General features: G+C 52.8%; 10 protein-coding genes across 10 annotated transcripts in view; 5 read left to right on the top strand and 5 right to left on the bottom strand.

Moving 5' to 3' along the window:
* BU25DRAFT_341182 (kinesin light chain 1) overlaps window positions 1-2,404 on the bottom strand; it is a gene marked incomplete at both ends in the record, with an annotated part of 2,981 nt that extends 577 nt beyond the window's left edge. The window contains 2 exons of the mRNA XM_033702848.1: window positions 41-1,566; window positions 1,630-2,404. Coding sequence (XP_033561813.1) covers window positions 41-1,566; window positions 1,630-2,404 — 2,301 coding nt within the window. The remainder of the gene's footprint in view (window positions 1-40; window positions 1,567-1,629) is intronic.
* Window positions 2,405-2,901: 497 nt separating this feature from the next.
* BU25DRAFT_303082 (uncharacterized protein) lies at window positions 2,902-3,955 on the bottom strand (the record flags this gene model as incomplete). The annotated part of the gene is made up of 4 exons (XM_033702022.1): window positions 2,902-2,987; window positions 3,036-3,586; window positions 3,639-3,840; window positions 3,898-3,955. Coding segments are annotated over 4 exons (897 nt in total), but the record flags the coding sequence as incomplete, so codon positions are not given.
* Window positions 3,956-5,406: 1,451 nt separating this feature from the next.
* BU25DRAFT_367889 (GMC oxidoreductase) lies at window positions 5,407-7,485 on the top strand. Its single transcript, XM_033703881.1, has 4 exons — window positions 5,407-5,644; window positions 5,698-6,111; window positions 6,162-6,611; window positions 6,664-7,485. The coding sequence occupies exons 1-4, from the start codon at window positions 5,455-5,457 to the stop codon at window positions 7,464-7,466; spliced, it is 1,857 nt and encodes a 618-aa protein (XP_033561815.1). The 5' UTR covers window positions 5,407-5,454; the 3' UTR covers window positions 7,467-7,485.
* A 484-nt stretch (window positions 7,486-7,969) lies between these two features.
* BU25DRAFT_392840 (tannase and feruloyl esterase) lies at window positions 7,970-9,909 on the top strand (the record flags this gene model as incomplete). The annotated part of the gene is made up of 4 exons (XM_033704673.1): window positions 7,970-8,490; window positions 8,543-8,629; window positions 8,680-8,749; window positions 8,799-9,909. The coding sequence occupies exons 1-4, from the start codon at window positions 8,130-8,132 to the stop codon at window positions 9,907-9,909; spliced, it is 1,629 nt and encodes a 542-aa protein (XP_033561816.1). The 5' UTR covers window positions 7,970-8,129.
* A 1,253-nt stretch (window positions 9,910-11,162) lies between these two features.
* On the top strand, window positions 11,163-11,702 carry BU25DRAFT_421615 (uncharacterized protein; the record flags this gene model as incomplete). The annotated part of the gene is made up of 1 exon (XM_033708098.1): window positions 11,163-11,702. The coding sequence occupies one exon, from the start codon at window positions 11,163-11,165 to the stop codon at window positions 11,700-11,702; it is 540 nt and encodes a 179-aa protein (XP_033561817.1).
* Window positions 11,703-12,166: 464 nt separating this feature from the next.
* BU25DRAFT_468534 (uncharacterized protein) lies at window positions 12,167-13,230 on the bottom strand (the record flags this gene model as incomplete). Its single annotated transcript, XM_033710734.1, has 2 exons — window positions 12,633-13,230; window positions 12,167-12,584 (listed from the first exon to the last, which is right to left on the bottom strand). The coding sequence occupies exons 1-2, from the start codon at window positions 12,785-12,787 to the stop codon at window positions 12,167-12,169; spliced, it is 573 nt and encodes a 190-aa protein (XP_033561818.1). The 5' UTR covers window positions 12,788-13,230.
* An 882-nt stretch (window positions 13,231-14,112) lies between these two features.
* On the bottom strand, window positions 14,113-15,366 carry BU25DRAFT_458514 (uncharacterized protein; the record flags this gene model as incomplete). Its single annotated transcript, XM_033710213.1, has 3 exons — window positions 14,113-14,341; window positions 14,392-14,639; window positions 14,950-15,366. 3 exons carry the CDS (start codon window positions 15,364-15,366, stop codon window positions 14,113-14,115), a joined length of 894 nt encoding a protein of 297 aa, XP_033561819.1.
* Window positions 15,367-16,637: 1,271 nt separating this feature from the next.
* On the bottom strand, window positions 16,638-18,482 carry BU25DRAFT_51321 (uncharacterized protein). Its single transcript, XM_033711918.1, has 4 exons — window positions 18,385-18,482; window positions 18,276-18,321; window positions 18,175-18,223; window positions 16,638-18,124 (listed from the first exon to the last, which is right to left on the bottom strand). The coding sequence occupies exons 1-4, from the start codon at window positions 18,392-18,394 to the stop codon at window positions 16,967-16,969; spliced, it is 1,263 nt and encodes a 420-aa protein (XP_033561820.1). The 5' UTR covers window positions 18,395-18,482; the 3' UTR covers window positions 16,638-16,966.
* A 1,254-nt stretch (window positions 18,483-19,736) lies between these two features.
* On the top strand, window positions 19,737-20,858 carry BU25DRAFT_341098 (uncharacterized protein; the record flags this gene model as incomplete). Its single annotated transcript, XM_033702842.1, has 3 exons — window positions 19,737-19,819; window positions 19,874-20,315; window positions 20,367-20,858. The coding sequence occupies 3 exons, from the start codon at window positions 19,737-19,739 to the stop codon at window positions 20,856-20,858; spliced, it is 1,017 nt and encodes a 338-aa protein (XP_033561821.1).
* Window positions 20,859-21,477: 619 nt separating this feature from the next.
* BU25DRAFT_410776 (uncharacterized protein) lies at window positions 21,478-22,792 on the top strand. Its single transcript, XM_033706382.1, has 4 exons — window positions 21,478-21,658; window positions 21,731-21,785; window positions 21,981-22,215; window positions 22,312-22,792. The coding sequence occupies exons 1-4, from the start codon at window positions 21,645-21,647 to the stop codon at window positions 22,614-22,616; spliced, it is 609 nt and encodes a 202-aa protein (XP_033561822.1). The 5' UTR covers window positions 21,478-21,644; the 3' UTR covers window positions 22,617-22,792.
* Window positions 22,793-24,592: the final 1,800 nt, after the last annotated feature.

Genomic DNA, 24,592 nt, shown 5'->3' on the forward strand with positions numbered 1-24,592 from the left:
TCAGCTCGAGCGTCTTGCGATGCATCTTCTCTGCCTCAACGTACTCTCCCTGATTGCTGAGTGCTAGCGCTACGTTGTTCATGCTTGTCAGCGTGTGTGGGTGCTCCTCTCCTAACACCTTCTTTCCCAGCTCGAGCGTCTCGCGATGCATCTTCTTTGCCTCAGCATACTTTCCCTGGTCGCTGAGTGCTACTGCTATCTCATTCATGCTTATGAGCGTGTCTGGGTGCTCAGGTCCAATCGTTTTCTCTCTGATTGACAGCACTTGTCGGTGCGCTGTTTCTGCTGCCAAATATTGCCCGAGGCTTGCTTGGCATCGTCCTACACGATCTAGAAGCGAAGCGCTATCGGCTTTGCCCACTACATTGTGGCCTCCAGCCACATGGATCGCGTGCGACAAGTACTTTGTCCATATCTCCGTGTTCTCATGCCCGCCATACGGCACTAGCTGTTTAAGTTGCGCCACCGCTGCATCCACCCAGGTTGCACGCTCATTGTGTCTGTCAAGCCACCAGACAGACGCCATGTGCACCAGTCGGTGCATGTCGAAGAACCTGTCTCCATCTGGCTCTTGTACCACTTGTAGGCGCTCTGTTATAAATGCGTACCCTGTTAGTGTTCCTAGCGCTTTCGTTTGCTGTACCATAGAGGCCCCAGGAGGTAGCAGCGACTGGGGAATGTTAACGCGGTCGATGCACGCCATGAACGAGAGGTAGTCTGCAGCAAGCTGGTCCTGCTTGCGTATCTGATCGAAGGAGATATGCCACGTCTTCGCGATCGTGCTGTCCAGTTCTTCGTATCTGCTGGGATCATGGAAAGTCTGACTAAAGAGCTCGGGCTCTGCACCGGCGTGTCGGAACAGCGATGTGTAGCCGGATACTGACACTCCATTGTTGTTGATAAAAGCGGCTGCCTGCACGATAGCAAGCGGTAGACATGTGAGTGCATGCAGTAGTTCATCGACAGCAGTCTCATCATCCAGCAGTGTCTGTTGTGTTGTCCACAGCTCTAGCAGCTGCCTAGCTTCCGGTTTACTCATATCACTCAGCCCCAAGACACTGCTCTGCGTCAGAGCACCCGCCATTTTCCTGCTCCGAGCGGTGAAAAGAATCGCGCCTCTGTTGCTGCGTGGAAGATAGTCACGCAGTCGGGCTGGCTTCGAGTTACTGTTCGTGTTACCTAGTAGCACCTCATGGTCATCAGCATTGTCGACGATCATCAGCCAATTCTCCACGCTCTCTGAGCTGAGTGTCTCCCGAACAAGCTTCTTGACGTCCGCATTATCGTCATTGATCCCTGGTATGCGGAGGCGAATCCCGATGTCGTGGTACGCAAGCTCGAAACTTTCCTGACTGATAGCAGGCACCCAGAACACCAGTCTAGCATGCGTTGCCAGTGCGCGATATGCAAACTCAATGGCGAGCGCTGACTTCCCGCACCCTCCTAGCCCATATATTGTCATCCGTCGGTGCGTGTCGGAGACGAGAAGGTACTGTTCGAGAGATCGAAGCTCGACTGTTCGTCCAACAAAATGTTCGTTCCTTGGGAAAGGCAACAACGAGAAAACTGGACACAATTAGCTGTGTACAATTCACACATAAGTATGCACTATGTTGGGTCAGGAAGTACCGGGCAGATTCCGCGAGCTGCCAGTTCCGCGACCCTCTTGTCGCTTCTGTATCTCCTCTCTCAGGCGTAGGGTGGCGTATGCTTCTCCTTCTCCGTATATGAGCGACAGGAACACACCAAAGACACCCAAAAGACAGTACACTTTGTCCTCCTCACGCGTTGTCGAACGTGTAGCTACCCAGCTCATCCGATCCTCGACGCTGAACTTGTTGAGGCTTTGTCTGCGCAGGGCCGTGACAGGGATCTTGGTGATCTCGTGGATTTCCTGCTCTAAAGACACCCTACTCCCCAACCGCTTGCCCTGTTTGCAGAAGAATTCGACGCTGGGCGGCGCGAGGAGCTCTTGCAACGTCCAGCCTCGCGTGAACCATCGGCTCCGTCGAAAGGCTTCGTGCCACGCTCCCGGAGAGGCTTCAGCGTCGCTGATCTCGTCCGGCATCAAGACGTCCGACAGATATACGTAACACTTGGATGCATGCTGATACCAGCGGAACATCGAGTTGATTGCCGTGCTGAGCTCATCGCTGGTAGACTTGTCGATGCAGCAGGTATCGACCCAAAAGTACTCGAGGCCATCTGCTGCAGCTCGCTCTCCGCAGAAGTGGATCTTGTCGTAGCCAGTCTTGTGTTTGCCTGTACCAGCTACCAACTCATTGTACGTAACTTCCTGACCCTCAGTCCAGGTGTGCGATAGGGTAGCGTACGGTGGAGGGTTGTCGCTGCTGAAAGACACTAGCTCGAAGCCGCCGCCTGGCGAGCGCTTCAGAAGACGCATCATTGCGCGAACATGTTCTTCCCGAGCGATGAACGTTAGTCCGGGGTGATCGATCGCAATGTGAACGCAAGACTGAAGAGAGTCAAGAAGCGCAAAGCAAAAATGATGACTCTCGCTCAGCGCAAATGCTTTGCATTGATCCGTCCTGCATCGAGCAGGCTGGCGCTCGCTGGGGCTGTGTAGTCAGCAGTGCATGGTCACCAACTCCCCGTGCGGGGTTAAGCGGTAAAGTGTAGACTCGAGCTCTCACGGGCACGACTGGGATGGCCAGATAGCGAGCTAAGCGAGGCTCTGCGTCAGCAGAAGTCAGGTTTCTGCACAGTCTGCGGTGGGCATAGCCGTAGATTCATTACGATAGCTTAGTTAGTCCCTATCAGTAACCTCCATCTTCGACACTCCAACCTATTTCACTTTGTGACGGCAGCCTTAGGCGATTCGAAACCTTGCCCAGCAAACTCCAGCGACTGCCTACGTGTGATAGCACTGGCCTTACCGGATGTGCTTGCGGTCTGCCTAGAAACTCCCATGGTCTCGGTTGTCGAGCGCATAGTCAGCCAATTCGTGACCAGCATGCCCAATAAGACTTAGATGTCGGTCAGTACGATGCTTCTTCCGAATACGGTGCACTTACTGTCTGTCAAGCACATCAGCTGGCAAGCGTGGCTATGTGTTGCAAATGGCCAAGTGAGAAAGATAGCGTTGTTCGTAATTGTTGCACATAGCAACAAACTCGAACCAACAACATTGCGAAAGAGCATGACCTTCAAGTTACGCTGTGAAGTGGCTCGAGCCGAAGACCGTTCCTGATCGTCGCTTTGACGTCTGAACAGATCCAAGAACGACCTTTTCGTTGATTCCGTAGAAGAATTCGATGCGCGACTGGACGGCCAAGGTACGATCCAGCCTAGAGTTGGTCGTAGCTGCCAGATGAAGATGCCAGTCAATGCTACATTAATAGTTGTGTCCAATGCAATGACCGCAATGCCAGAATCTGGATGGATGCCAATGCGGCATATACCATCCACACGCGATAAGTCAGCTCTCGGTGCGACGAACTCGTAGCCCATGATTGCGGCAAACCCTCCAACAGTCAGGATAGCGCCAATGACCCAGACGGGATCTCGAACTCGGTCGATGAAAGGAGCTCGAACGATATGAACTCGCTCAAGAAGGAACAGATATCTGTGCGAGAGGTGAGCCATTCAAAGTTCAATCATATCTGCCGTGTACTTACAAAGCTATCTTTGCAGCTCCATACATGGCAATGCACATTCGTATTGCTGCATAACATTGCGCATCTGTTGAGAGTCCAAGTCCTGCCGAGTTGATGCCTACACCAAAGATGAAAGCGGTACTGACGAAGCCTTGTGCAAACACAAGGATATCAGAGAATCTGGCGCTTGTCTTTCGACTAGTCATTCGGCCTGCTCGATAGCCTTCCTGATGTTAGCTATTGTTCCAGTCGGAAGGAGCAGCGGTCAGAGTCTTCTCACCTTGTACCAGAGCAAGTAGAAACACATAGCTCATACAAAAGACGACGACAATTGTACGGTGATTCGCATGTTCACCGAGTACTAGGGGAGGTGTGTCGTCCCGGGCTATGTGGACAATCTCTTGGATTGGGTACGTGGCCACGAACAAGTTGCTGAACTGCAGGAATGCCATAGCTGTCGTGTGTGCAGGTGTGCGTAACATCGTTGGTCATCTCCGCAAGGAAGACAGGCTGAGATTAAGACGTGAGGAAGCAGATCAACGCTGGAACATCAGATCCATGGTTTCAATGGAGATCCGGGTTCCGCCCGTAGTTGAGTGGTCATGAAACTGGCGGCATGGCGCAAGCGTGCATTGCACGTGGTGTTGTGTGTTGCGGTCTGAACCTTATGGTCGTCTTGTCGAATACCTTAACCTGGAGTTGGCTCCGATGTTTGTAACCCGTGATTCGGATCGAGGATAGACCATGTGGTTCGGTGATTTTCTGCGCTATATTAGAACGCTTGGAGGTGGTCAGCGTCGTTCTCAAGCCCTACCTGCTCGAGACTCCGGTTTCCATGAATTCATCTCGAAGGTGAAACAAATGTTGACAGTGTTCTAGACCCAATTATTGACTTGGATGTACAGATGTCGCAAATGCCTTCGGAGCGCTCGAAGTTCAACGCGGTGCTGAGTGGCTCAAATTGTAAGCCTCGCTATACCTGTCATATTGGTTTATATCCTCACCGAGTTCACCGAGGGAGCACCCTTCCGCCTCGTTTACGATTGCGCATCACAGCGTGATTGAGGCACATATCGAAGAATGCACGGGTGCATCCAGCTGTCAGTCTGTGAGTACGTTTCAGATATTGCAGAAACGTTAGCTCATCTCCACCAAGCTCTCTGTTTGTACCTCAAATGGAGACTTGCAGAAGCGGGCGGTGGAGTGTTTGCTACGTCGTTAACAGCCTATCTGGATGTAACCTGTCCGCTGAGTGTTTTTTGTCTTATAGCCTCAGAGGGAGCAGCGCATTTGCAAAGACTGGCGGCCTTGAGCTGAAGAGTGAAGATTTCGAGATCTGCGCCAGAACTGATCCTATTGCCAACCTGATGGTCACTCTCGAAGCGAAAGACTGCATACTAACCGTTAAGATTGCCCATATTGACGCTGCTTCCAAACACTCTGCGGAATGGAAGGTCGATGGTGAATGTTTGAGGATGCGCCCTGCGCCCAAAAAGAGGAAGGCGCTGGCCGCTGAACCCGAATCCAAATCGGGCCGTCAAGCATATTCGATTTCACTTTCCCAAGATCATCGACAACTCTTCGACTTCGTCGGACGCTCGAACACAACATCATTTCTGCACTCAAAAGTCTCACTAAATCAAATCAGAGAGCGATGCCAAGTGTCAGCATGCGCGAGGGGGCTTTTTCCGTATTGGACCCATGTCTCCGCGGGTGCCTGCACGTCGCTTGGAAGAGTGCACAAATCAGTCAGTCTCAGGAACGATAATGATTCCCTGTTTGACTCCCACACAACTTTCCGCAAAGTATCAATTCCACGACTTCGACTGAAGAGAAGATGATGCCAGGGGTAATTCTAGCCTCCCTTGTGCTGGCCGTTACAGCTCAGGCAACCTCTGAACTAGGACGGTACGCCACGATCATTGAAGCCCGGGATGTGAAGAATAACAATTCCTACGATTTCGTGATTGCCGGTGGTGGTATTGCAGGACTGACGGTGGCCGACCGACTGACTGAGAATCCTAGAGGTAGGCATGCATACCGAATTGCCATATATGCAACTGCTCAGATCCAATTACAGTCAAAGTACTCGTCATTGAGTATGGCCCTCTTGACCAGCGCGAAGATGGGGTCATGGTACCGGGTGCTTATTTTCCTGTGCCATACCTGTGGCTTCCCCTTATGAGCACGCCACAAGCTGCATTGAACGGCACATCGTACAGCGTGCCATGCGGGCGCGCCGTTGGTGGAGGCTCTGTCGTCAACGCTATGTTCTTCCATAGATCTGATGCAAGCTTTTACGACACCTGCGATGCGCTAGGTGCCCGTGGATGGTCTTGGACGAGCATGTTGCCATACTTCAAGAAGAGCGAGACTTTCAGTCGACCAGACCAGAACTACGCCGCAGAGCACAACATCACCTGGGATGACACCGTACATGGCTTCGATGGGCCTGTGCAAGCGAGCTATGCACCGTATGACTACCCAGGAAGTGGTAAGTACTTCCACGATTATGCGAATTCACAAAACTGAATATGGAACAAGTGAACTTTTACAATGGAGCGGTCAGCATGGGCATCAAGCCAGCGGAAGATCCAAACAACGGCAACGCGCAAGGCATCTTCCGTCTGCAGCGTTCAATCGACGCGAAGACTCAAACGAGATCTTCTGCGCGAGTCAATCGCTACGATGGAGACATTGCAAGGCCCAACTATCATATCCTGACTAACACAGCTGTAGCACGAGTTCTGTTCCAAGGTAGTACTGCTATAGGAGTGGATTTCGTTGGCGTAGCAGGTTCTATCAATGGCACTGTCAAAGCGGACAAAGAGGTCATCGTAGCGGCCGGAGCTGTTCACACGCCACAGCTTCTACAACTGTCTGGTGTCGGCGATACAGCTTATCTAAAGAAGTTTGGCATCAAGTCTGTCGTAGACCTTCCCGGTGTCGGCCAGAATCTGCAGGATCACCTGGTCCTAAAAGTCAATTACAACTGTAGGCAACATCTTTGTTGTATTGTCTGCTCGGGATGCTGATGATACTACAGATACCTCCAACCATTTTCCGAACGGTGGCTCCTTGCAGTCCAATGCTACGTACGCAGCCGAACAGCGAGCACTGTACAACACCGGTACACCTAGCGCGTACGACCTTACTGCTACGACAGGTAACCTTATGATCCAACTACCGCTGTCAAATTGGACGGATGATGGCTTTTTAATCACCGAAACAGCCAAAGCTCAGAGTCCTGCTACGTTGTTAGGCGGCAATCCCGACCCCAGAGTTCTTCGAGGGTTCAAGAAGCAGCGGAAAGCTATACTCGAGAACATCAATACGGCAGTCGTCGGTGGTGTATCTTGGAACACGGGTCCTGAGACCAGCATCTACATGACTCGTCCTTTCAGTCGAGGGTCTATCAAGATCAACTCGACATCTATTCTGAATGCGCCGCTTATTGATTACGGTGCTCTCACGGACTCGACAGACCTTGAGATTTTGCATGCGGTGTACATGAAAAACCACGAGCTCATGTCTACGCCAGATGTTTCTGTACTCGGTCCTATCGAGACGGCGCCAGCGCCTGGCATCAACAGCGCAAAGGCAATCAAGGACGCCATCAAGAAGGCTCTTGCGCCGAGTAATGCGCATCAGTGTTGCACGGCTGCCATGATGAGTCGTGAAGACGGCGGCGTTGTTGATCCGCAAAACAGGGTGTACGGTACAAAGAGACTGAGCGTCGTGGACGCGAGCATCTGGCCGCTTGTTGTAGGCGGTGGGCCACAAGCTAGTGTTTATGCTGGTGCTGAGAAAGCTGCGGACCTGATCCAGAGGCGCCACGGCTTGGTGTGATAAGGATGTCTGATTTGAGGGCCCGCGAGATGCTGTGAAGTCCAAGGTCTTTCAATGAATATCGGGTGCAGTCTTGCGAACTCGTGACTTGGGTATTGTCAAGCTCGTTCCGAGGGTACTTCCATTCACATGATTTTGACCGGAATACTCTTTTATGGTTCCGAACTCAATCTCCGCAGTTTACCCAGTCAATACCGGCAGTTCTTTCGGCAAACCGGTACGTACCTTTAGTCTCCGACTACGTGCAACTTCAAGTATCTCTCACCGACACCTATGGCTAAATGCATAACCTAACCCCTTTGGTTGGAAAATATCAAGATACGCAACCCACTAATGCAACTTTGGCAGGTACGAAGGAACCGGTTTCTAGCCACCTTTGAGGATAGCACGGCGGCAGGTCGTGGCGGCAGGTCGTAACGGCAGGGTTATTGTTGCGTTTGCGCTCAAGAGAGGTTTTTAGACCGAGTACCCCAGACGATGATGTACGAAACAACTGTGGGGCCCCAAATTTTGGGATGCCACCGCCGTTAAACAGTCTTGCGAATGCAGATAGGACCGACGATTTCGATCTTTGGTGGACCATCGTTATGACCTTAAGTACAAGAGCCATCCCCCCATCTCCTATAGATTGACGAAGTCTCAACTTATTCTCCATCGTACAAGATGAAGTTCGACCAACCGGTGTGGGCGGCGCTGCTGAGCGTGTCCCTAGCGTCCGCTTCGCCCGCAGAACTACAGCCTTCATCATGCTCCACGAACACAACACCAAACGACTTCAACTCCGCATGCGATTCCATTGCATCGAGACTCGAGATTGAGAATGGAGTTGTTTACTTCTCTGAATTTGTCGCTGCCGGCACGAACCTGAGTCTTCCAGACAACAACGCAACATGTGCGCAAGCATTCCAGCTTGTCACAGCAGACATCTGCCGAATTGCACTTTACGTCTCGACTTCTGATCACTCTGGGTTCAACATGGAAGCGTGGCTTCCTTCGAACTGGACTGGACGGTATTTGAGCGCAGGTAAAATCACGCTTGGGAATACTACGATTTCCATCTATTAACGACTGACCAGGCAACGGTGGACTGAACGGTTGCATCAAGTACCAGGACCTGGCATATACTTCTGGCGCAGGATTTGCTGTTGCTGGAACCAACAATGGTTCGCATCACAGTGAATTTCAACTCAGATGTACACTAACCATTCGTTAGGTCACAACGGAACAAGCGGACAGCCGTTCTACAAGAATGCAGACATTGTCGAAGATTTCGCTTATCGCGCGTGAGTATCAGTGTGCCTAACGGAAGCTCGGAAACGCTAATCTTGCCAGGCTATACACCGGCACAGTGGTTGGCAAGCAAATCACCAAAGACTTCTACGGCAAGGCTCACGACAAGTCGTACTACTTTGGCTGCTCGACTGGCGGCCGACAAGGTTTCAAAGCGGCCCAGGACTTCTCTGAAGAATTTGACGGCATTGTTGCAGGTGCCCCTGCCTTTGCATTCAACAACTTGACCTCCTGGAGCGGCGCGTTCTTCCGCGCTACCGGAACTAACACCTCGGATACTTTCGTCACTCGTGCTCAGTGGGAGATTGTTCATGCCGATGTACTGAAGCAGTGCGACAAGCTCGACGGCTACGCTGACGGTATCCTTGAGTACCCTCCACTTTGCAACTACGATCCCTCTGGGCTGCTCTGCACTGGAAGCAGCAACGCCACCACTTGCTTGACTGCTAAGCAAGTCCAGACCGTTAAGACCGCGCTTTCACCCGCCTACAACGATAATGGAGACCTTGTTTACCCGCGTCTGCAGCCTGGTGCGGAGATTGCTGCTTCTGGTGTTCTCTTGGGCGGAACACCCTTCCCTTACACCACGGACTGGTTTAGGTATGCTGTCTACAATGACACTACATGGAGCCCTACAACTTTGAACGGAACCGACTACGACAACGCCGCGCGCATTGATCCGGGTGGTATTCAAACCTGGAAGGGTGATCTGAGCGAAGCTAAGAAGAACACAAAGATCCTGCACTGGCACGGTGCGATGGACCCTGTCATCTCGAGCGCCAACTCACCCAGGTATTACGACTATGTTAGCAAAACGATGGGCCTGTCATCCGAGGAGCTCGACGCATTCTACCGCTTCTTCACGGTTAGCGGCACCGGTCACTGCGGTGGAGGAGACGGTGCACATGTCATTGGACAGGCTATCGACGAGGTCACTACCTACGACCCTAAGAAGAATGTCTTGATGGCCATTGTCGACTGGGTCGAGAACGACAACGCCCCTGAGACTCTCATTGGCACCAAGTATGTCAACGACACACAGAGTCTTGGTGTCAAGTTCCAGCGTGCGCACTGCAAGTACCCCAAGCGCAACCAGTATAAGGGTGAGGGTGATCCGAATGTGATTGAAAGCTGGGAGTGCATTGATGCATAAGTCCAGGTATGGTTGTCTTAGGGTTGGGATTGTCTTGGACAAAGCCACATTCACCTCCATACAACGCGATTGTCAATTGATCGTTACCCATAAAGCACGTCCTCAAACCTTTGTTCAAATTTTCTCCAAGGCTCTACTGGTCTCTCAAAGTGTACAGTGTCACATTCATATTAGATGCGCTTCTGTTTGCTACGAGCTGCACAAGATCTCTATACACTGGTCCTTCTTCTTCACGATCTCTTGATTACTTGCATCTATCGGTGCTTGCCAAAATGTATGGACCTCCCTAAATCTGCCATAACTAGTTCATGTTCCCTACGTCATACAGAAGCGAGAGCTTCCGAGTGGCTGTATGTCTTTGGTTCGACAAATGTGACACCATGGTAGACCTGCTGCAGGACATACACGTGGATAATGACCACTTACAAACTTGTCCGCACAGCAAAAATACGGTGCAAATGTACTGTCTGTATCACGGTCCCAAATTCAGGGGAGTCCATACAATTTGGCAATCATTATTACGCCATGGCACAACGACGAGCGTCGACGAGTCGCATCACTCGCTCGCAAGCCGGGCCTTTCACTCCATAGCAACCACATCTACCCTAACCCTCGTGCATTCCTCGCCGTTAGGCACCTACCACGCGAGCTAAGACAAAGCTAACAACACTCCATCGCCTGGTCCAAGGCATCTTGCTCAACGACAAAGAATCATCCAGCTCCACTCTTGGTGCATCGGACATCGCAACTGCGCCTACGTCGTCGCCTGCAAGCTTTCCTTCTCCTTCCGGCCAGCATGTGGAAGGTGCATGGGATATTTCCGCCCTGATTCCCCTTTGTCAGAAACCTCTACAGTCCTTGACGAGAGCTGCACCCACTCGATTCATCCAGCTTACTCTGTCACCTATCAATCCTTGATGTATCCGTCGTGCCGAATGAACACTGCCATCCAGGCTGCAGAGGTAACGAAATCTGTTTTCATGAGCCATAGTGGGATCCAACAATGGCACGAGCATATCTACTAAGACTTTAAGGGCGATGAGCAGAGGACAGAACTGGAGCAATACCACTTCTAGAAAAGAAGGTCTAAGTCACGTAGTTGGAAAGGCGAGGACCCCCACAAAAGTGGTGAGTCGCTGAGTTATCTACGCGCCAAAGGCAGATTGTTGAACCTTGTCGCCGAATAGAAGAAGTTGCGCGAGCGAGAGCGGGCGTGGGAGAAACGAAACCCCTTGCAACTCCTGGATGCAGAGATGCGACAACGGTTAGTCGATTCTAGCGAAGCCTCTGCAGCAATTGCACTGGATTATTATCGGTCAACTGTCAGATACCACAACATCGACAAAGTCGAAAAGAGTGCTTCGAGGTTTAGTGGAAAGCGCGGCAGAGAAATGGAGATTCACACCCGACCAGATTCTGCCGATTCTCAGGATGCATTCGCGTTGGGCGTCTCACTGACGGAAGATCAAGAGATCTTCATCGATGCAGATTTCGTATTCGACGGGATCCCCGAGTATGACTCGGACTCGGCACCACCCAAGCGTAAACGCCGCCGTCTCGATACAAGCGTGGAATTCGATCCACTGATAATCGTAGGGAGGCAGATATCGACCTTGTCGAGTCACCTGGCGACAATGAGTACAAGTCCCTACCCACCCCTGATACAAGAGGTATCCTACCGCACCATTACACTGCACATAAATCCACAGCCCAAGCAGTTCAACGAGGTCAGAGCTGTGAATGCATTGAGCCTGAAGCAGCAGCTTCTAAAGAAGATAATTGGCAAATACTGAACAACGATGGACTTGATGAAGACGAGTTCCCGACGGAACAGGAACACGCAGAAGTCGAGAGGCGGATTCAGGTGAGCATTCTGAAAGATGGAGCCCCCGATCTGTTGCTGAAAGGCCTCGCATACCGGAGGTGGAAGTGTCCGCGGCACCAGTTGGGTTGAGGCCTCGCGGCCGAAGGCATGAAGTCCTGGGCAGCAGATACGGGCAGAGCTTGAAGAGCAGATGAGGAGAGAAGGTGAGCCGGTGTTAAATGAACCAGCTCGGGCGAAGTTTCGACCCCACGGCGGTATGGCGAGCGCTTTCGTCTTCAGCGGGATGGTGGGTGCAGGCGTAGTAGAGCCGGCTCACAGGTAGGTATATTGTAGCAACTCCGGATTATGCATTTTACTGTTCTAACACCTTCCTCTCGCATTCCACTCTCACCCTCAACACCCATGACCCTCTCCAGTCAATCTTCACACCCCTCAATCAACCTTCTTCCACCAAAGTACCCCCCTATACCCACCCCCCCTCTCACTCCCAATCCTAAGCAACGTCTTCCCACCCTCCCTCATAATCGTATAATTCCTCCTCTGCTCCTTGCCCACCCATGTCGGCACATTTGCCGCCACCAGCGGGCCATGAAACACCTGTCCACTCGTCTTGTTTGCGGGAATCGCCTCATTCACGCGGAACGGCCCTGCATACCCAATGCTATGCTTGCCGACGAGCGCCCAGTCCGAATCTAGATCGGACGCTTGGAAGGGGAAAGTCAGGTTAGGACGTAACGCGGGCTCGGTTGCTGTGATGGTTGCGCTCATGTAGCCTGAGCGCGAGTAGGTCAGGATGCCGACTGGGGCTTCACCGTACGCGAGGTCGGGGATTGGTACATTGTTGAGAGTGCTAATTTTGTCAGGAGAGGGCAGTGGTGGGGAAAGGGAAGTGACAGACCTGCTGGTGTTGATGAGGGTGTATGTACCAGCTAGTGCGTTGATGATGTCTTGAGTTTTTACTGGTTTGTTCTTCGGTGGTGAATTCGGGTTTGGGAGCGCTGTGGTGAGCGAGGTGGTCGCTAGGAGCGCGAAGAGAGGGTTGGTGATATACATGTTGTATGCGAGTTGTATGTGCTTAGATGCTTCTCCTCGTTTACTGAACCCAGATATTTGGCCCAGTTCCACAGCTGTTTACCAGCTTAGCAGATGTACCTGACTACTTATACCAGGTCCCTGCCTCCACGCCCATCAACTGCTCGCATCCAGACAACGCCTCTGACCAAACCTGGGTCTTGGAAACAAAGCATTGGAACACGCCCGTGGCCAATCCGTGTTGTTTCTGTCCCGGCATCCGTCCGCATCCGTGAGGTCCCAAGAGGTTTCATGCAAAGTAGACATATTTCCGAGATGGCGCCATGGACATGGGCTCGCGGGGTAATTCGAAGAAACGCCGTGTACGAGCAGCCACAGCGCATCAGGGGCAAAAGTGTTACATCTTGTTGGCAAGTAGTTGCTAGTGGTTGTGATGTCGTGCACACGAGGATTGCAAATGCTTTGAAGAAAGGTTGCAGTGGCATTGAGGTGTGACGGAAGGCGCAAGGGCACCAAGGTTGTACCCCTTCACTAAGATTTAGCTCCAACGGCCGAGGGCTCCGCGGCCTTGGTACTCAAGAACTAACGACTTTTACTCGAGCATCAAGCACCTCCGTACTCTTGCGTGAAGTCCTCGAACATCATCAACTCTTCGAACCTCGAGCGAGCTCGTGCATCGTAGCTCCATTCTCCTTCCCGATCGCCTTCTGGAAATCCACATAGGAATCCGTCAGCACCTCGTTCGCAACTCTGTGATGCCTACCCACCGTCATGAAGTCTTGGTTCATGAATCTCGCCTCCTTCGCAGTGATGGCGCCTGCTTGTAGCGCAAGCGGCAGATACGTAGCTACTTTACCCGCGAAGACACGGTAACAAACGTAGACATCCTTCCAATAGTCGAAGCAGAGATGAAAGAAGAACCTCCAAGACGGGTCGATGGCAGCTTGATGAACAATGATACTGCTCAGGTGGAGAACAGCTGCGTTGCAGATGCAGCTTTGTGCGAGCTGTCGAGGCAGATAGGTACGGTAGTTGTATACAAGATGCTTCAGTTGATTGATTGAAGCCGAGAAGATGCTGCGAGATGTACTATCGACCGAGGAGAACGAGCGCAAGCGAACGATCTTCGGAGGGTCGAGGAAAGGTCGAAAGAAGTTGAGTATGGTCGTACGGTATAGCGCGCTTGGAAAGAGGTTAGAGATGTCTAACTAACCAAGGGGCATATAGGTAAATGTACTGGACTAGGTATACGTGAGCAGCGCTGTTTGTATTGTTGCTGAGCTCTGTAGGGAGTGTATCTGCCCAAGCCAGCAATTTCTAGTACTTTGCTTCAGCAAACGATGGTATTACCCTTTCGACCAAAGGTGCGTCGTCCTGCATGTTGTAGACAGCCAAGACTTCTTGTACAATGATCCGAACTTGCTCATGGCAGTAAATGTGTGCCCAACGGAGTCCGGTGGTGAATGGGCAGGGCCGAACGTGTCGAGCGTGGCGAAGATATCGATATCGTCGCCAGCAATGAGGAGGTTGGGAAGATACTTAATCGACGGCTTCGCGAAGAAGCTGGCGCGGAACCTGCACGAGTGAGCGTACTGTCTAGTGATGTTGGGTTGTTGCTCGCCTACGATTGCCAGCCATAGCTACCCCAAGCTACATGTGCCTGATCTGGTATCTCGTCTTCGTTCAGATGTTGGAACTGTACGATCGCTGCATCTGTAGGTGGGGCATCGAGCAGATGCATTCTGGTAGCCAACGTGCGGGCGTCTGTAACCAGCTGGTGGTTCCCAAGCTCGTTCCTACCATTCCAGCCGGTGGCTACAGAAAGGCAATTGAGCGCTGCAAGAGTCGTGGTCGAATCGGTCGAACGTTCGGCCTGCCATTATTTGAGTGCTTCTTCAGTGAAAGCGATGGAGAACAGCGTTATTCGTATGTCTATCGTGCTGTAGGATTGCTACACTCATCAAAAAGCGTTTTTGAGATTGCAATGTGTGGACATAGACAGGCGAGCGACATGATAGAGTGGAATAAGAAGGACGAGCAAAAGTCCAGGCATTGCTCGACTGAATTGCGAAGGAAGAGGTCAGCATAGAAAAATCCAAGTACTGGGTGGTCGCTTTCAAGAACTGTGATAGTGCACGAGCTGCAAGCCCGTCACCGATTGGTATTCGCATCCAGTATCTTACTGTAAGATACTCTAGATGAGGGTCGCAGTACGCGTATGGTTCAGATGGTGACAGTGGAGTACTGCTGGAAGATGTGGTCTGAGTAGATCCTCCTATAAGGCTTGCTGATACTATCGATGATGGACTCGGTGGTATAAGGATGGGATAAGCTGTTGGATAGAACATCACTAGCTCAAACTCGACGCCCGACTCTGTCGATGGCATGACCGCTCGAGCCGAAGCATGCTCGGATATCTGACTTGAACCACCGGCCCGGCCCTGGTACGGTGACAGTACAGCAGCGGCGTTCTCGGTCGATCGCTGCTTTCGAACAATGCTCAAACCCTCGTCTTCTGGCGCGTTGCGAATGCTCTCCAGGAACTCGGTATGCTCTTGCAATCGCTGCTGGAGGGTCTCAACCTCACTCTTGAGTGCCATCGTAGGTGTAGCTTCTGCATCGTCTGACAAGTAGATGCAGGGCACGCGACCCTTCAGACAGCGAGGGCATTCTGGTGGGATGCCATCACACTATAACAAGCTGTTAATTCTTGGAGTGATCTCCAGGCAACGGGCACCATGCGGGTGCTAAGGTATGTTGATGCTAGCACCAGGCACTGCTCGCACCGACTTACACCCACTTGTTTCAGACGACAGTAGTTGCAGGCTAATCGTGCCTTCTTCTTTCTCTTTCGCGGTTCGCTGCCGCCAGGCTCTGGGTTTTTGCACGGTGGCGCAAGGGCTAAGGGTCGGAATACAGGTTGCATATTTGCTGTGACATTTGGGTTATCCGATCAGATTGTTCACAGAATATGTAGTCGGCTCTCCTGAGCCTGAAGCCGATGTCGTCACATTGGACGTTGTCCTAGCAGAGGAAGAGGATACTGTCTGTACGATGTGAGCTTCTTAATGGGTTCCGTACACGTAGACCAAAGGTAATCGGCGCCGAAGGCCGGGCAAATCGTCTATGATCGCTTGCCGGATCGTTGCTGCCGAAAGCGCTAATATTCGATGAATACGAAGTATACGATCTCTGAGATTTCTGTCGCTTGTGGGGTCTGTAAGCGGCGGAGCCAGTCGTGCCAGCAACCGTTCATAACCGGATACAGGGGAGAAAAATATGGGTCAAAGTGACGAGCAGGATGTAAATCGCTGCCGGCTGCTGAGACGCTAGCCTTACATTGATGTTCATTCTAGAAGGTACAGGTGGACGATTGTACACGCTGCACAACATACTTTCGTCCCGAGGCTCATCGAAGCTCCTTTCCGTAGCAAACAATCAAAGTACGACGGCATCAGTGGGGCAGGAGGCTGAGTATCGTGTGCAAAAGCTCTCAATCCCTTTGTGGAAAGGAGATGTGCCTGATGTCCCGGAGGGTTCATGATCCTCGCTGACCTACATATCCAGACAGACCCTGCTTGAGTCGTGACCACTGGCCGATGTCGATGTCATTTTGCATCTGAACAACGCAGTAGGCGGGTACGCCCACGCGATTCCCCAGACACGGGTGCAGGGCCCTTCTCAGGCTTCGTAATTTCGGAACACATGAGGTCAGCTGAAGGAGTGGTGGAGGTGTAGGAATTCCACGAGGAGCAAAAGCAGAAGTCGAGATTGAGTGTTGAGTGATGGAAGCGATTCCTGATGTCTGTGCGTCGCGGATTCCGCGCGCATATAGCGTTTGAAGGATGAAATGGTGCCGTAGCTACAGGAGCGCTCTGGTCCGAATGCAAAGGTAGAGCTTCTTGATGAGTGTTCGATGTTCACTTTGGTGAGTGATCGTTGTCTACGACTGCCAAGTTGTCTGGGTGTCACTCCTGCCTCACCGTGAACCTGCCTCGAACGTCGACCGATGTCACCGACTATCTATGTGCGCAAACTCATGCAAATCCCTACATGCCTCCACGCCGAGGAGTATCCTCTCTTTGTACATATCGCAGCGCTGAACTCCGAGCGTACCGCTGGCGGAGCTCGTAGGATTCTGTACGGTGAATGTGATTTATGTAGTCGCTCATTCTCTATGAGAGCTGCCATCACTGTGCACTAGTTCTCTGACTTCATCTCTACATCCTTGGCCTCACTTTCCTTTTCTTGCTCGGCCACCTCACCCTTGAGCTGCTCCTCAGCTGCTCGATCATCCTCGTTCTTCTCTTCGGCATCTTCCATCTTCTCGTCCTTTGTTTCTGTACCAGGGGCTGCTGCCGGTCCTGGGCTTCTGCTAGAGCGCTCAAGGCTAGGGCGTCCAATTGCTCCTTCAATGTCGAGTGGGGCGCCTTGCTTTTGCGGCCCCGTGTCTTCCATGCCGATAATCTCAGGTCCTCTGGCATGTGGGGCCTCCTCTTCCGCTTCGACTGTTTCAACAACGGTACCCCCGCCCTCGATTTGGCCGAACGTTGTCCGGGTGGGGCTCGTGGTCAGTGAATGAGGGTTGTTGAGTACGATGCCAGCTTGTTGTTCCTGGCGCAGGAGTTCTCCTTGAGTGACAGGACCGGTTGACGGCAGTGTTTCACCATCAGGGTGTGAGGACGCGATCTGTGACACTTGAGACGAGGCGGCTGTCTCCTGCCGTGGAACTTGCCCGCTGAGCATCCCAACGGTGACAGTCTCGATGCGACCTGCGCCGTTCGGCCCGTCTACCATCTCCGTGCTCTCTGATATAAGCTCATTCTGTCCACGACTTTGTAGCCATGGAATAGGTGTGAGCAAGGCGCCGCCCAGGGACTCATCTGAGCCAAGTGTTGAAGTCTGCGGGTTTGGCATTGATGTCGTCCCGTTGAGCAAGCCGCCAGCGCTGGGAAGGACGGCTTGAGGCAGCGGGAAGATAGTGAGGGGCGAAGATACGGATACAACGCGGTCGAGGGCGCGCAGGTATGGTGATAAGTACTTGTACCGCCTCCTGGGCTCGAGGATAAGCTCAGCCAGACGCTGGATCGTATGCGGAGGGTGCTTTGCGAAGTTCTTCGACAGTGTGTTCCGTATCGACGAGTAGAAGGTCGTCGTGGCTGGAGGGATGACATTGGATTCTGACGCAGTGAAGACAGGCACTGGCGGCGTCGGCCGTGGGGGCGTTGCAGGCGGCGCATTTTCTTTGTTGGTCGCAGAAACTTGGCTTGATGTCGCAGCAGTTTCTGGCTTTGGCGCTGTGTCTGTGTTTGAGGCTGCGCTGGCGTCTGCAGGCGGCTTGGGAAACTCGTGGATTATCTGCGCATGTCAGATATGTGGATACCTCCAGGCTGAGAAGTATGTATCACCTCATCCAGGCGATCCAGAATATACTGTAATGTCTCAGGCCACTCGGCGCTGCAACAGGAGGTTAGCCAGGCTCGTTGCGGTCATTGCTGGAGGCGCTCACGAGTCCAGCGAGCCATCGTCGGCGGCCTTTTGCAGTACTGTCTGCGCTACAAGCAGTCAGCATGTGACTTGTATAATACGCGCACAGCGCCAAAGAGAGGGTCACGTACCGGAGGTCATGTCTGCCGGCGCGGGTCGGTCTCTGTTGTTTGTGTGCGCAGAGGCGCGTTGATGACGATGATCGAATGCAAAGGGTAGCTCCACTCTGCACGAAACGCGCGACGAACGCCTGCGCCACAGCACGAAACGGCACCCTGGAAGCCCCTCGCGAGTCTGATTGGCGCGCGTGCCGTAAATTTAGCCAGACACACCCTGGCCCAGCTGAGCGATTCCCTGGAAAGAGGCTGAGCTTATGCGGCTGTGCGGCTGTCTGATGGTCGGAGATGCTTGCCAGGCCCGCTGGAGGCTTGCAAGGTGCTGCTGGCTTGCTGGCCTTGAATTTCGCAACTCGCATGCTGCAGTTGAAAAGGACTGAGGAGCTGCATGCACATTTGTACGCTGCTTTGCTCTCAGTCTGCTCCAACATACCATTATTGTTCTTCTCGAGTCTGGATGGGCTTCTCCTGCATGATCCCACAGTAGCGTTCCCCAGTGTCTGCCCAACAGCATAGCGCAGCGGCCGTCGACGGGCACCAGCAGCAGTCCCCTTCTTCCTTCCGATCAGCCCTTTTCTCCACATATCCACGAGTCTAGCGGCTCTGTTGACAGTCGCAAGCCACCCAAGGCTGCGGCCGGACTGCATCCATCCCAAGGACCTCGTGTTCACTGCGTACTCTTCAACGCTTTCCTTCCCCACCCCTCTGTCGCTCGTTCTGCCAGACATCTGCTGCTCGCCTGCGTGTCTCCTGTTCGCGCCCCCATTGCTACCAAAATACCCCGTCGCTGCACCCGCCCGCTCCACTGCGTTCCGCTGTCACCTGCTGCTGTTGGCATTGCTCGGTCTCTCCGCACAGCCAAGCACCAGGTCGGTTTCAGTAGCGCTGCGCCAGACAGCCCAAACAGCACGCGCCCTGCTCCCCGGTCAGCTCCATTTGCTTGGTCCTCGCTGTCTCAGCTGTCCCACGAGCGCAAAACCGCGCCCAGCCAGCCAGCAGCTGCACCACCCTCGTCTCAGCCGTGCACTCAGCCCTGCGACTCTGTGAACCAGACACACGACACACCGCTGCACGTCGCGCACTCTGCCAGGAAGGCGCCGTGACCACGTCCCTCACCACGCCTCACCCAAGATACTCTTTATCTCCCCTTGTCCCAGCCGCTGCCCGCGGCTGACCCCTTCGCCAAAATTACTCACCACGAGGCGCGCTCATCCCTTCTGGGAGGTCAACCGCTCGACGGCGACTACGCTCCCTACACCAACAACTACGCACCCCGCCAGCCGACCTTCAACGCTCAGCCGGGCGGCTACCACGAACGCGAAGGCTTCCCCACAACCCTCCCACCACCCGTCCGCCGCGCGCCCAGGATGTACGTTCCCAACACCAAGTGGACATGGGCGTTCATGGTCATCGCCATCGTGCAGGCAGTGGTCGCCCTCACGCTGGAGTCGTATGTTGTGCCTGCGCCCTGAACCTCGACGACTGTACTAACAACGTCCGCCAGATATGTCTTCGGCCGCTTCCAGAATGAATTGCACTTCGAAGCCTCCAATGTCAACAGCGATGCCCGCACCGTCCCCACATATCTCGCCGTCTTCATGTTCGGCTACCTCTACCAGCTTTTCCTCGTCTGGGATGCGCTGCGCCTAAAGAACACCATTCAGGTTATCGGACTCGTTATCTACAACGTCGGCATCATGGTGTATGCGGCCATCCAGTACGACCAGATCAGGGACGCTGCCTACGCCCTTGACGAGCAAAACTTCATCCCTTCCGATTTCTGGATCGATGTTAAGCCCATGCTGATTGCAGTGCCTGTTCTCATGGCGGTTGCGACCATTGCTTTTGCCTTCGTTGCCTGGAAGCTATACGACGAGTTTGCCTGGACCATCTACAAGCACATTAGCGCTGACCTGCGACTGAAGAGGCGCTATCTGACATACCAGGTACGACGAGCTCCGTCCTGGGCAAAACCCCCCCACACTAACATCAGCTAGATTTACATTGCCCTGCTCAAGTTCGACTTTTTCTTCTTCCTCGCCTTCACAGTCCAGTTCCTAGTCGTCGTCGAGAAAACCTCAACCGTCGAAGTCGTCCTCACAGCGGCGGCACTAGTCATCACCTTCTTCCTACTCTTCGCTGCCGCCTTCTGGGTCCGCCGCGAATCCATTGCAGGCATGATCGCTTGTATCATTGTCTACTTCATTGCGCTGGCGTACTTCCTTTTCAAACTTATCCGCATGTACGTTGCGGACTACCAGCGCCAGGAGGACTACAAGCCTGCCCGGAAGTCGTTGACCGCGTTCGCCATTCTGACGATCATCTTGCTTCTCATGACAATCGCCATTGCGTGCATCTGCACACACAACTTCAACAAGGGGCTGAAGCCTCATGTCAACAAGAAGTCGGTGGCGAGCGACAAAGCATATGGCACCGAGATGCCATCTGTTGCCGGACCGCAGCCGAACCAGCGGATGGAGATCGACTAGCTGAACGATTGCGTTTATGCTTGACTAGTTTTACAAGTTCTATCAAAACCATATACCAAAATTCACGACACGACCTCTTGAATACCCTGCTTTGCGGTTTGCGAGCACATCTTTGATACATATCCGGCCGAGAGAGGACACGGACTGGCGTTATGGCATATGTAGGATACCTTGGGCTTGGAACGGACTGGGAGAAAAAGTGACTCCATCAGAGTCGTGGTCTCAGGGGAAGCCGAGAGGATTGTAGCGCATTACTTCAGGCCAATGCCGGCACTCACGAAGAACGATTGTACAGCATACGCCAGTCTTTTCGTATGTAGGGCTTCTGGCCATTTTATACCCACCACGCAACGCCGGGACTAGATTGATCAGGCTGTGGAATGTATTGTTTTCGTATTACCATGTATTTATCCACCCAAACTGATGAACATGCCTTCATCGTGCATGCATAAAGTGACGGACAAGCTCAACCTAGACCCCGAGCAATCTCAAGTTCAAAAAAGTGTAAACACGTGCAGCTCTCCTGAGTTCTACATAGGGCATCCCGCTTCCCCAGCGATCACGAGGATAGCGCCAAAAGCCCAAGCTCCCCCACGCAGGGTCCACTATTTGGTGCGGTACGACATCATCGGCGTGGGACGCCCCTAAGCTGTCGAAAGTTTCGAGCCGCGACATTTGAGTTAAGACAACACGTCGCCCTTTCCACGCTTCCTCCGTACCGTCGTCGCTCCTTTGATTTCCTTGACCTCGTTTCTACGATTTTCATAGCGGTGGAATCTTGACACAATGGCGTTCCGTTGGTGAGTGGAAATCATCTGGGCGGATAGCGAAGGGATTGGAGTGCGAAGGGAAAGTGCTGATTGTGAGAACAGGTATCAGGCAAAGCTCAAGACGGCGCCGCTGGCGACGCAGGCTATTACCACTGCGGTAGGCGATCCTCTTCCTCCCTATATCTTCCATTGAGCATTCCCCTCCATGCGAAACTCTACGCACGACGATACCGTCAACATCAACATGCACAATCGCAGCAACACAACCACAAACCAACCCTCGACCTCGCTGCCACACACCACACCTACACCACGAATGAAAATTGCAAGGACGGGAACTGACGAACGACAGATCCTCTTCGGCACCGGCGACTGCATGGCGCAACAACTCGTCGAGAAGCGCGGCCTCGATAAGCACGATCCCCTGCGCACGCTGCGCATGGCAGGCTACGGCGGCATCATCTTCGGTCCCGCTGCGACAACGTGGTACGGCATTCTGACCAAGCACGTCAACCTGTCGTCGAAGAACGGTACTATTGCTGCGAGAGTAGCGTGCGACCAGTTTATTTTTGCGCCGGTGAATATGGGTATGTCTCCCTCTCCCCACCCTCCTTAGCTCTCATGGGCTGTTTTGGGTTGGATTAGGTGTTTGGCTGGGCATGTGCTGATAAGTGTTATCACAGGCCTTTTTCTCTCCTCAATGGCATATCTCGAAGGCTCCTCCGTTTCCGACCGCCTGTCACAGGCCTACGTCCCCGGGCTGACCAAGAACTTCATGATCTGGCCGTGGGTGCAGTTCGTCAACTTCAAATACGTGCCCGCGGACCTGCGTGTGCTTGTCGTCAACGTCATTTCCTTAGGGTGGAACTGCTACTTGTCGTACCTGAACAGCGGGGGTGGTAGCAAGGTCGAGAGCGTCACAGAGAAGGTTAAAGAGGCGACGCAGAAGGGTGGAAGTAGGGAGGGGGGCGAGCTGCCGCCGCAGTAAATGGAGTGATTGAAGCTCTGGGCGGTGCTGGAGCGGAGCAGAGCTGTGGAAAGGGGGGCTTTCAGCTGTGTGAGATAGATGGGTTGGATGGTGATATGCCTAGCTAGACCTATGTCTGGTCCATGTACTACACATAATTTTCATTTGCGACTGTTGAAAATCTCAATTACTACAATCTCTGTTGGCACGCCATCATCATCCTTCTTTCTCGGTGATCGAAGATCGACGTTATCAGCTTGGAGAGGTTGGATCGGTTTCGCATCACACAAACGCAGCACGCTGGTGTCAATATGCAGCTTTTTGGAAGTTAGTATCCAACTGCGAGGCGCAAGAGTCCAGACCGACAAAGGTCCGCACCTGTTTCTACCCTCTGTACGCACGAAACGAGACATTCCAGAACTTCAACCCGACCTGTGTGATGAACACCATGCGAAGATCGGACCTTGGAGAGAGCAGTGGACGGTAGACCGCTGGTGGAGTCAGTCCCAACGAAGCAAGGTGCGTCTTGCTGGGTATCAAAGTGCCACATTTCATCACATCTCAACACTACCCATTGTTGAACAGGGGACGAGTTGCTCGTTGAACGTCATAATCAGTGCATCACTGGTTTGTCACCACAGTCACATAGGAGGTTAGGATATCCAGCGGCTAGATGTCAGTTGGCGACCACTAAATCGACAGTATTCTGCGCGTAGCCGTCTGAAAAGCAGAGAATCTCTCAGCTCTGGAGAGGAGCGAGAGCTATTCTTTGGCTTGGCGAGTCCGATCCGTTCTTGCCCGCCGCGCTTGTTCATCCATTTGGAAGCATCTGATCGACCGATCTTCGTGTTGGACTTGAAGAAGGCCTTACCGAAGCGCCGCTTCTGCTCAGCCTCAACAAGTCGTGGGTTCTAAGGCCCGGACACGACAGCCTCCTGAACATTCGAGGCTATCTTTTTGGAGTTTCCAATAACACGCGACTTTGTGACGGTTTATGGAGTGAAGCGGTCATGTCTGCCACGTGTGCTGGTGCAGTGCTCTTGCCTGTTCCAATAGCACTTTCTTTCTGAACGACAGATACGTCATGTAAACAGACCCCGCTGGGGGTCGAGTGAGAGACAGAACACTGAACAACGGAACAACAGAATATACTGATTTTACTGCTTCGTGCGGTTACCCCTGACTTACTGCCCTGCGCGGTTACACCTTCACTTATTGCATTTACTGCAACAGACTTCCTCTCGGCTGCCTGGAGCTTGCGCTGCTCTTGCTCTGCGCGATCTTCTGGACCCTGTTCTCGTTGAACGCGATGTGGACGCTGTACGTAGTATGGCTCTCCACAGATAGCGCCCTGAAAGTATCCATTGCTTCAAGCTGCTCATTGTGCTGAGTCAGGATCGCTTGAATGGTCTCGTCCACTGAGTTGGTCTGAGAAACAGCAGTCTCTATAACCCTTTCTGAATCGTTCAGCAGGCCCCGGCTTATGGAATCGTGTTTGCTAGCCACCAGGTTCTCGACCTGCAAATTGTTGCTGTTCTCCACGAATTCGCAGGATGCGTGCCACAACCGCCGGACTCAGCCTTATAACGCATACCGCAGCGGACACGACGACCACCCTCAGTTATCCACTCGAGACAGTATGACTGATGGCCTTCAGTAACGCACCTGCGGGTCATTTTATGGCCCCTAGTGTCGTTGTGTTTGCAGTGATGAGGCTTCGACATCAAGGCACCTGTCCGAATGTTATTGAACAGCGGTGTGGACTTTGCGTTCTCAAGGTTGGGGCCGTACAAAGCAGGCATAGCCTTGGTCAAACCGTTGATGCCAATGATCTCCTGATTGGGGTCCACGCGCGGGTGCTCCCATGTATTAGTGAGGTCTGTCGCCATAGCTAGAATCGGGATGTCAGGGGTAGTTAAAGAGTGTAGATCGGCTGTGTAGGGTCAGTTTCTTCGTAAACAATGCCATGAGTAAATTTTTAGGCACTCAGCAATGTT

The sequence above is a fragment of the Macroventuria anomochaeta genome (assembly GCF_010093625.1).
Source record: "Macroventuria anomochaeta strain CBS 525.71 unplaced genomic scaffold BU25scaffold_16, whole genome shotgun sequence".
Classification (NCBI taxonomy): domain Eukaryota; kingdom Fungi; phylum Ascomycota; class Dothideomycetes; order Pleosporales; family Didymellaceae; genus Macroventuria; species Macroventuria anomochaeta.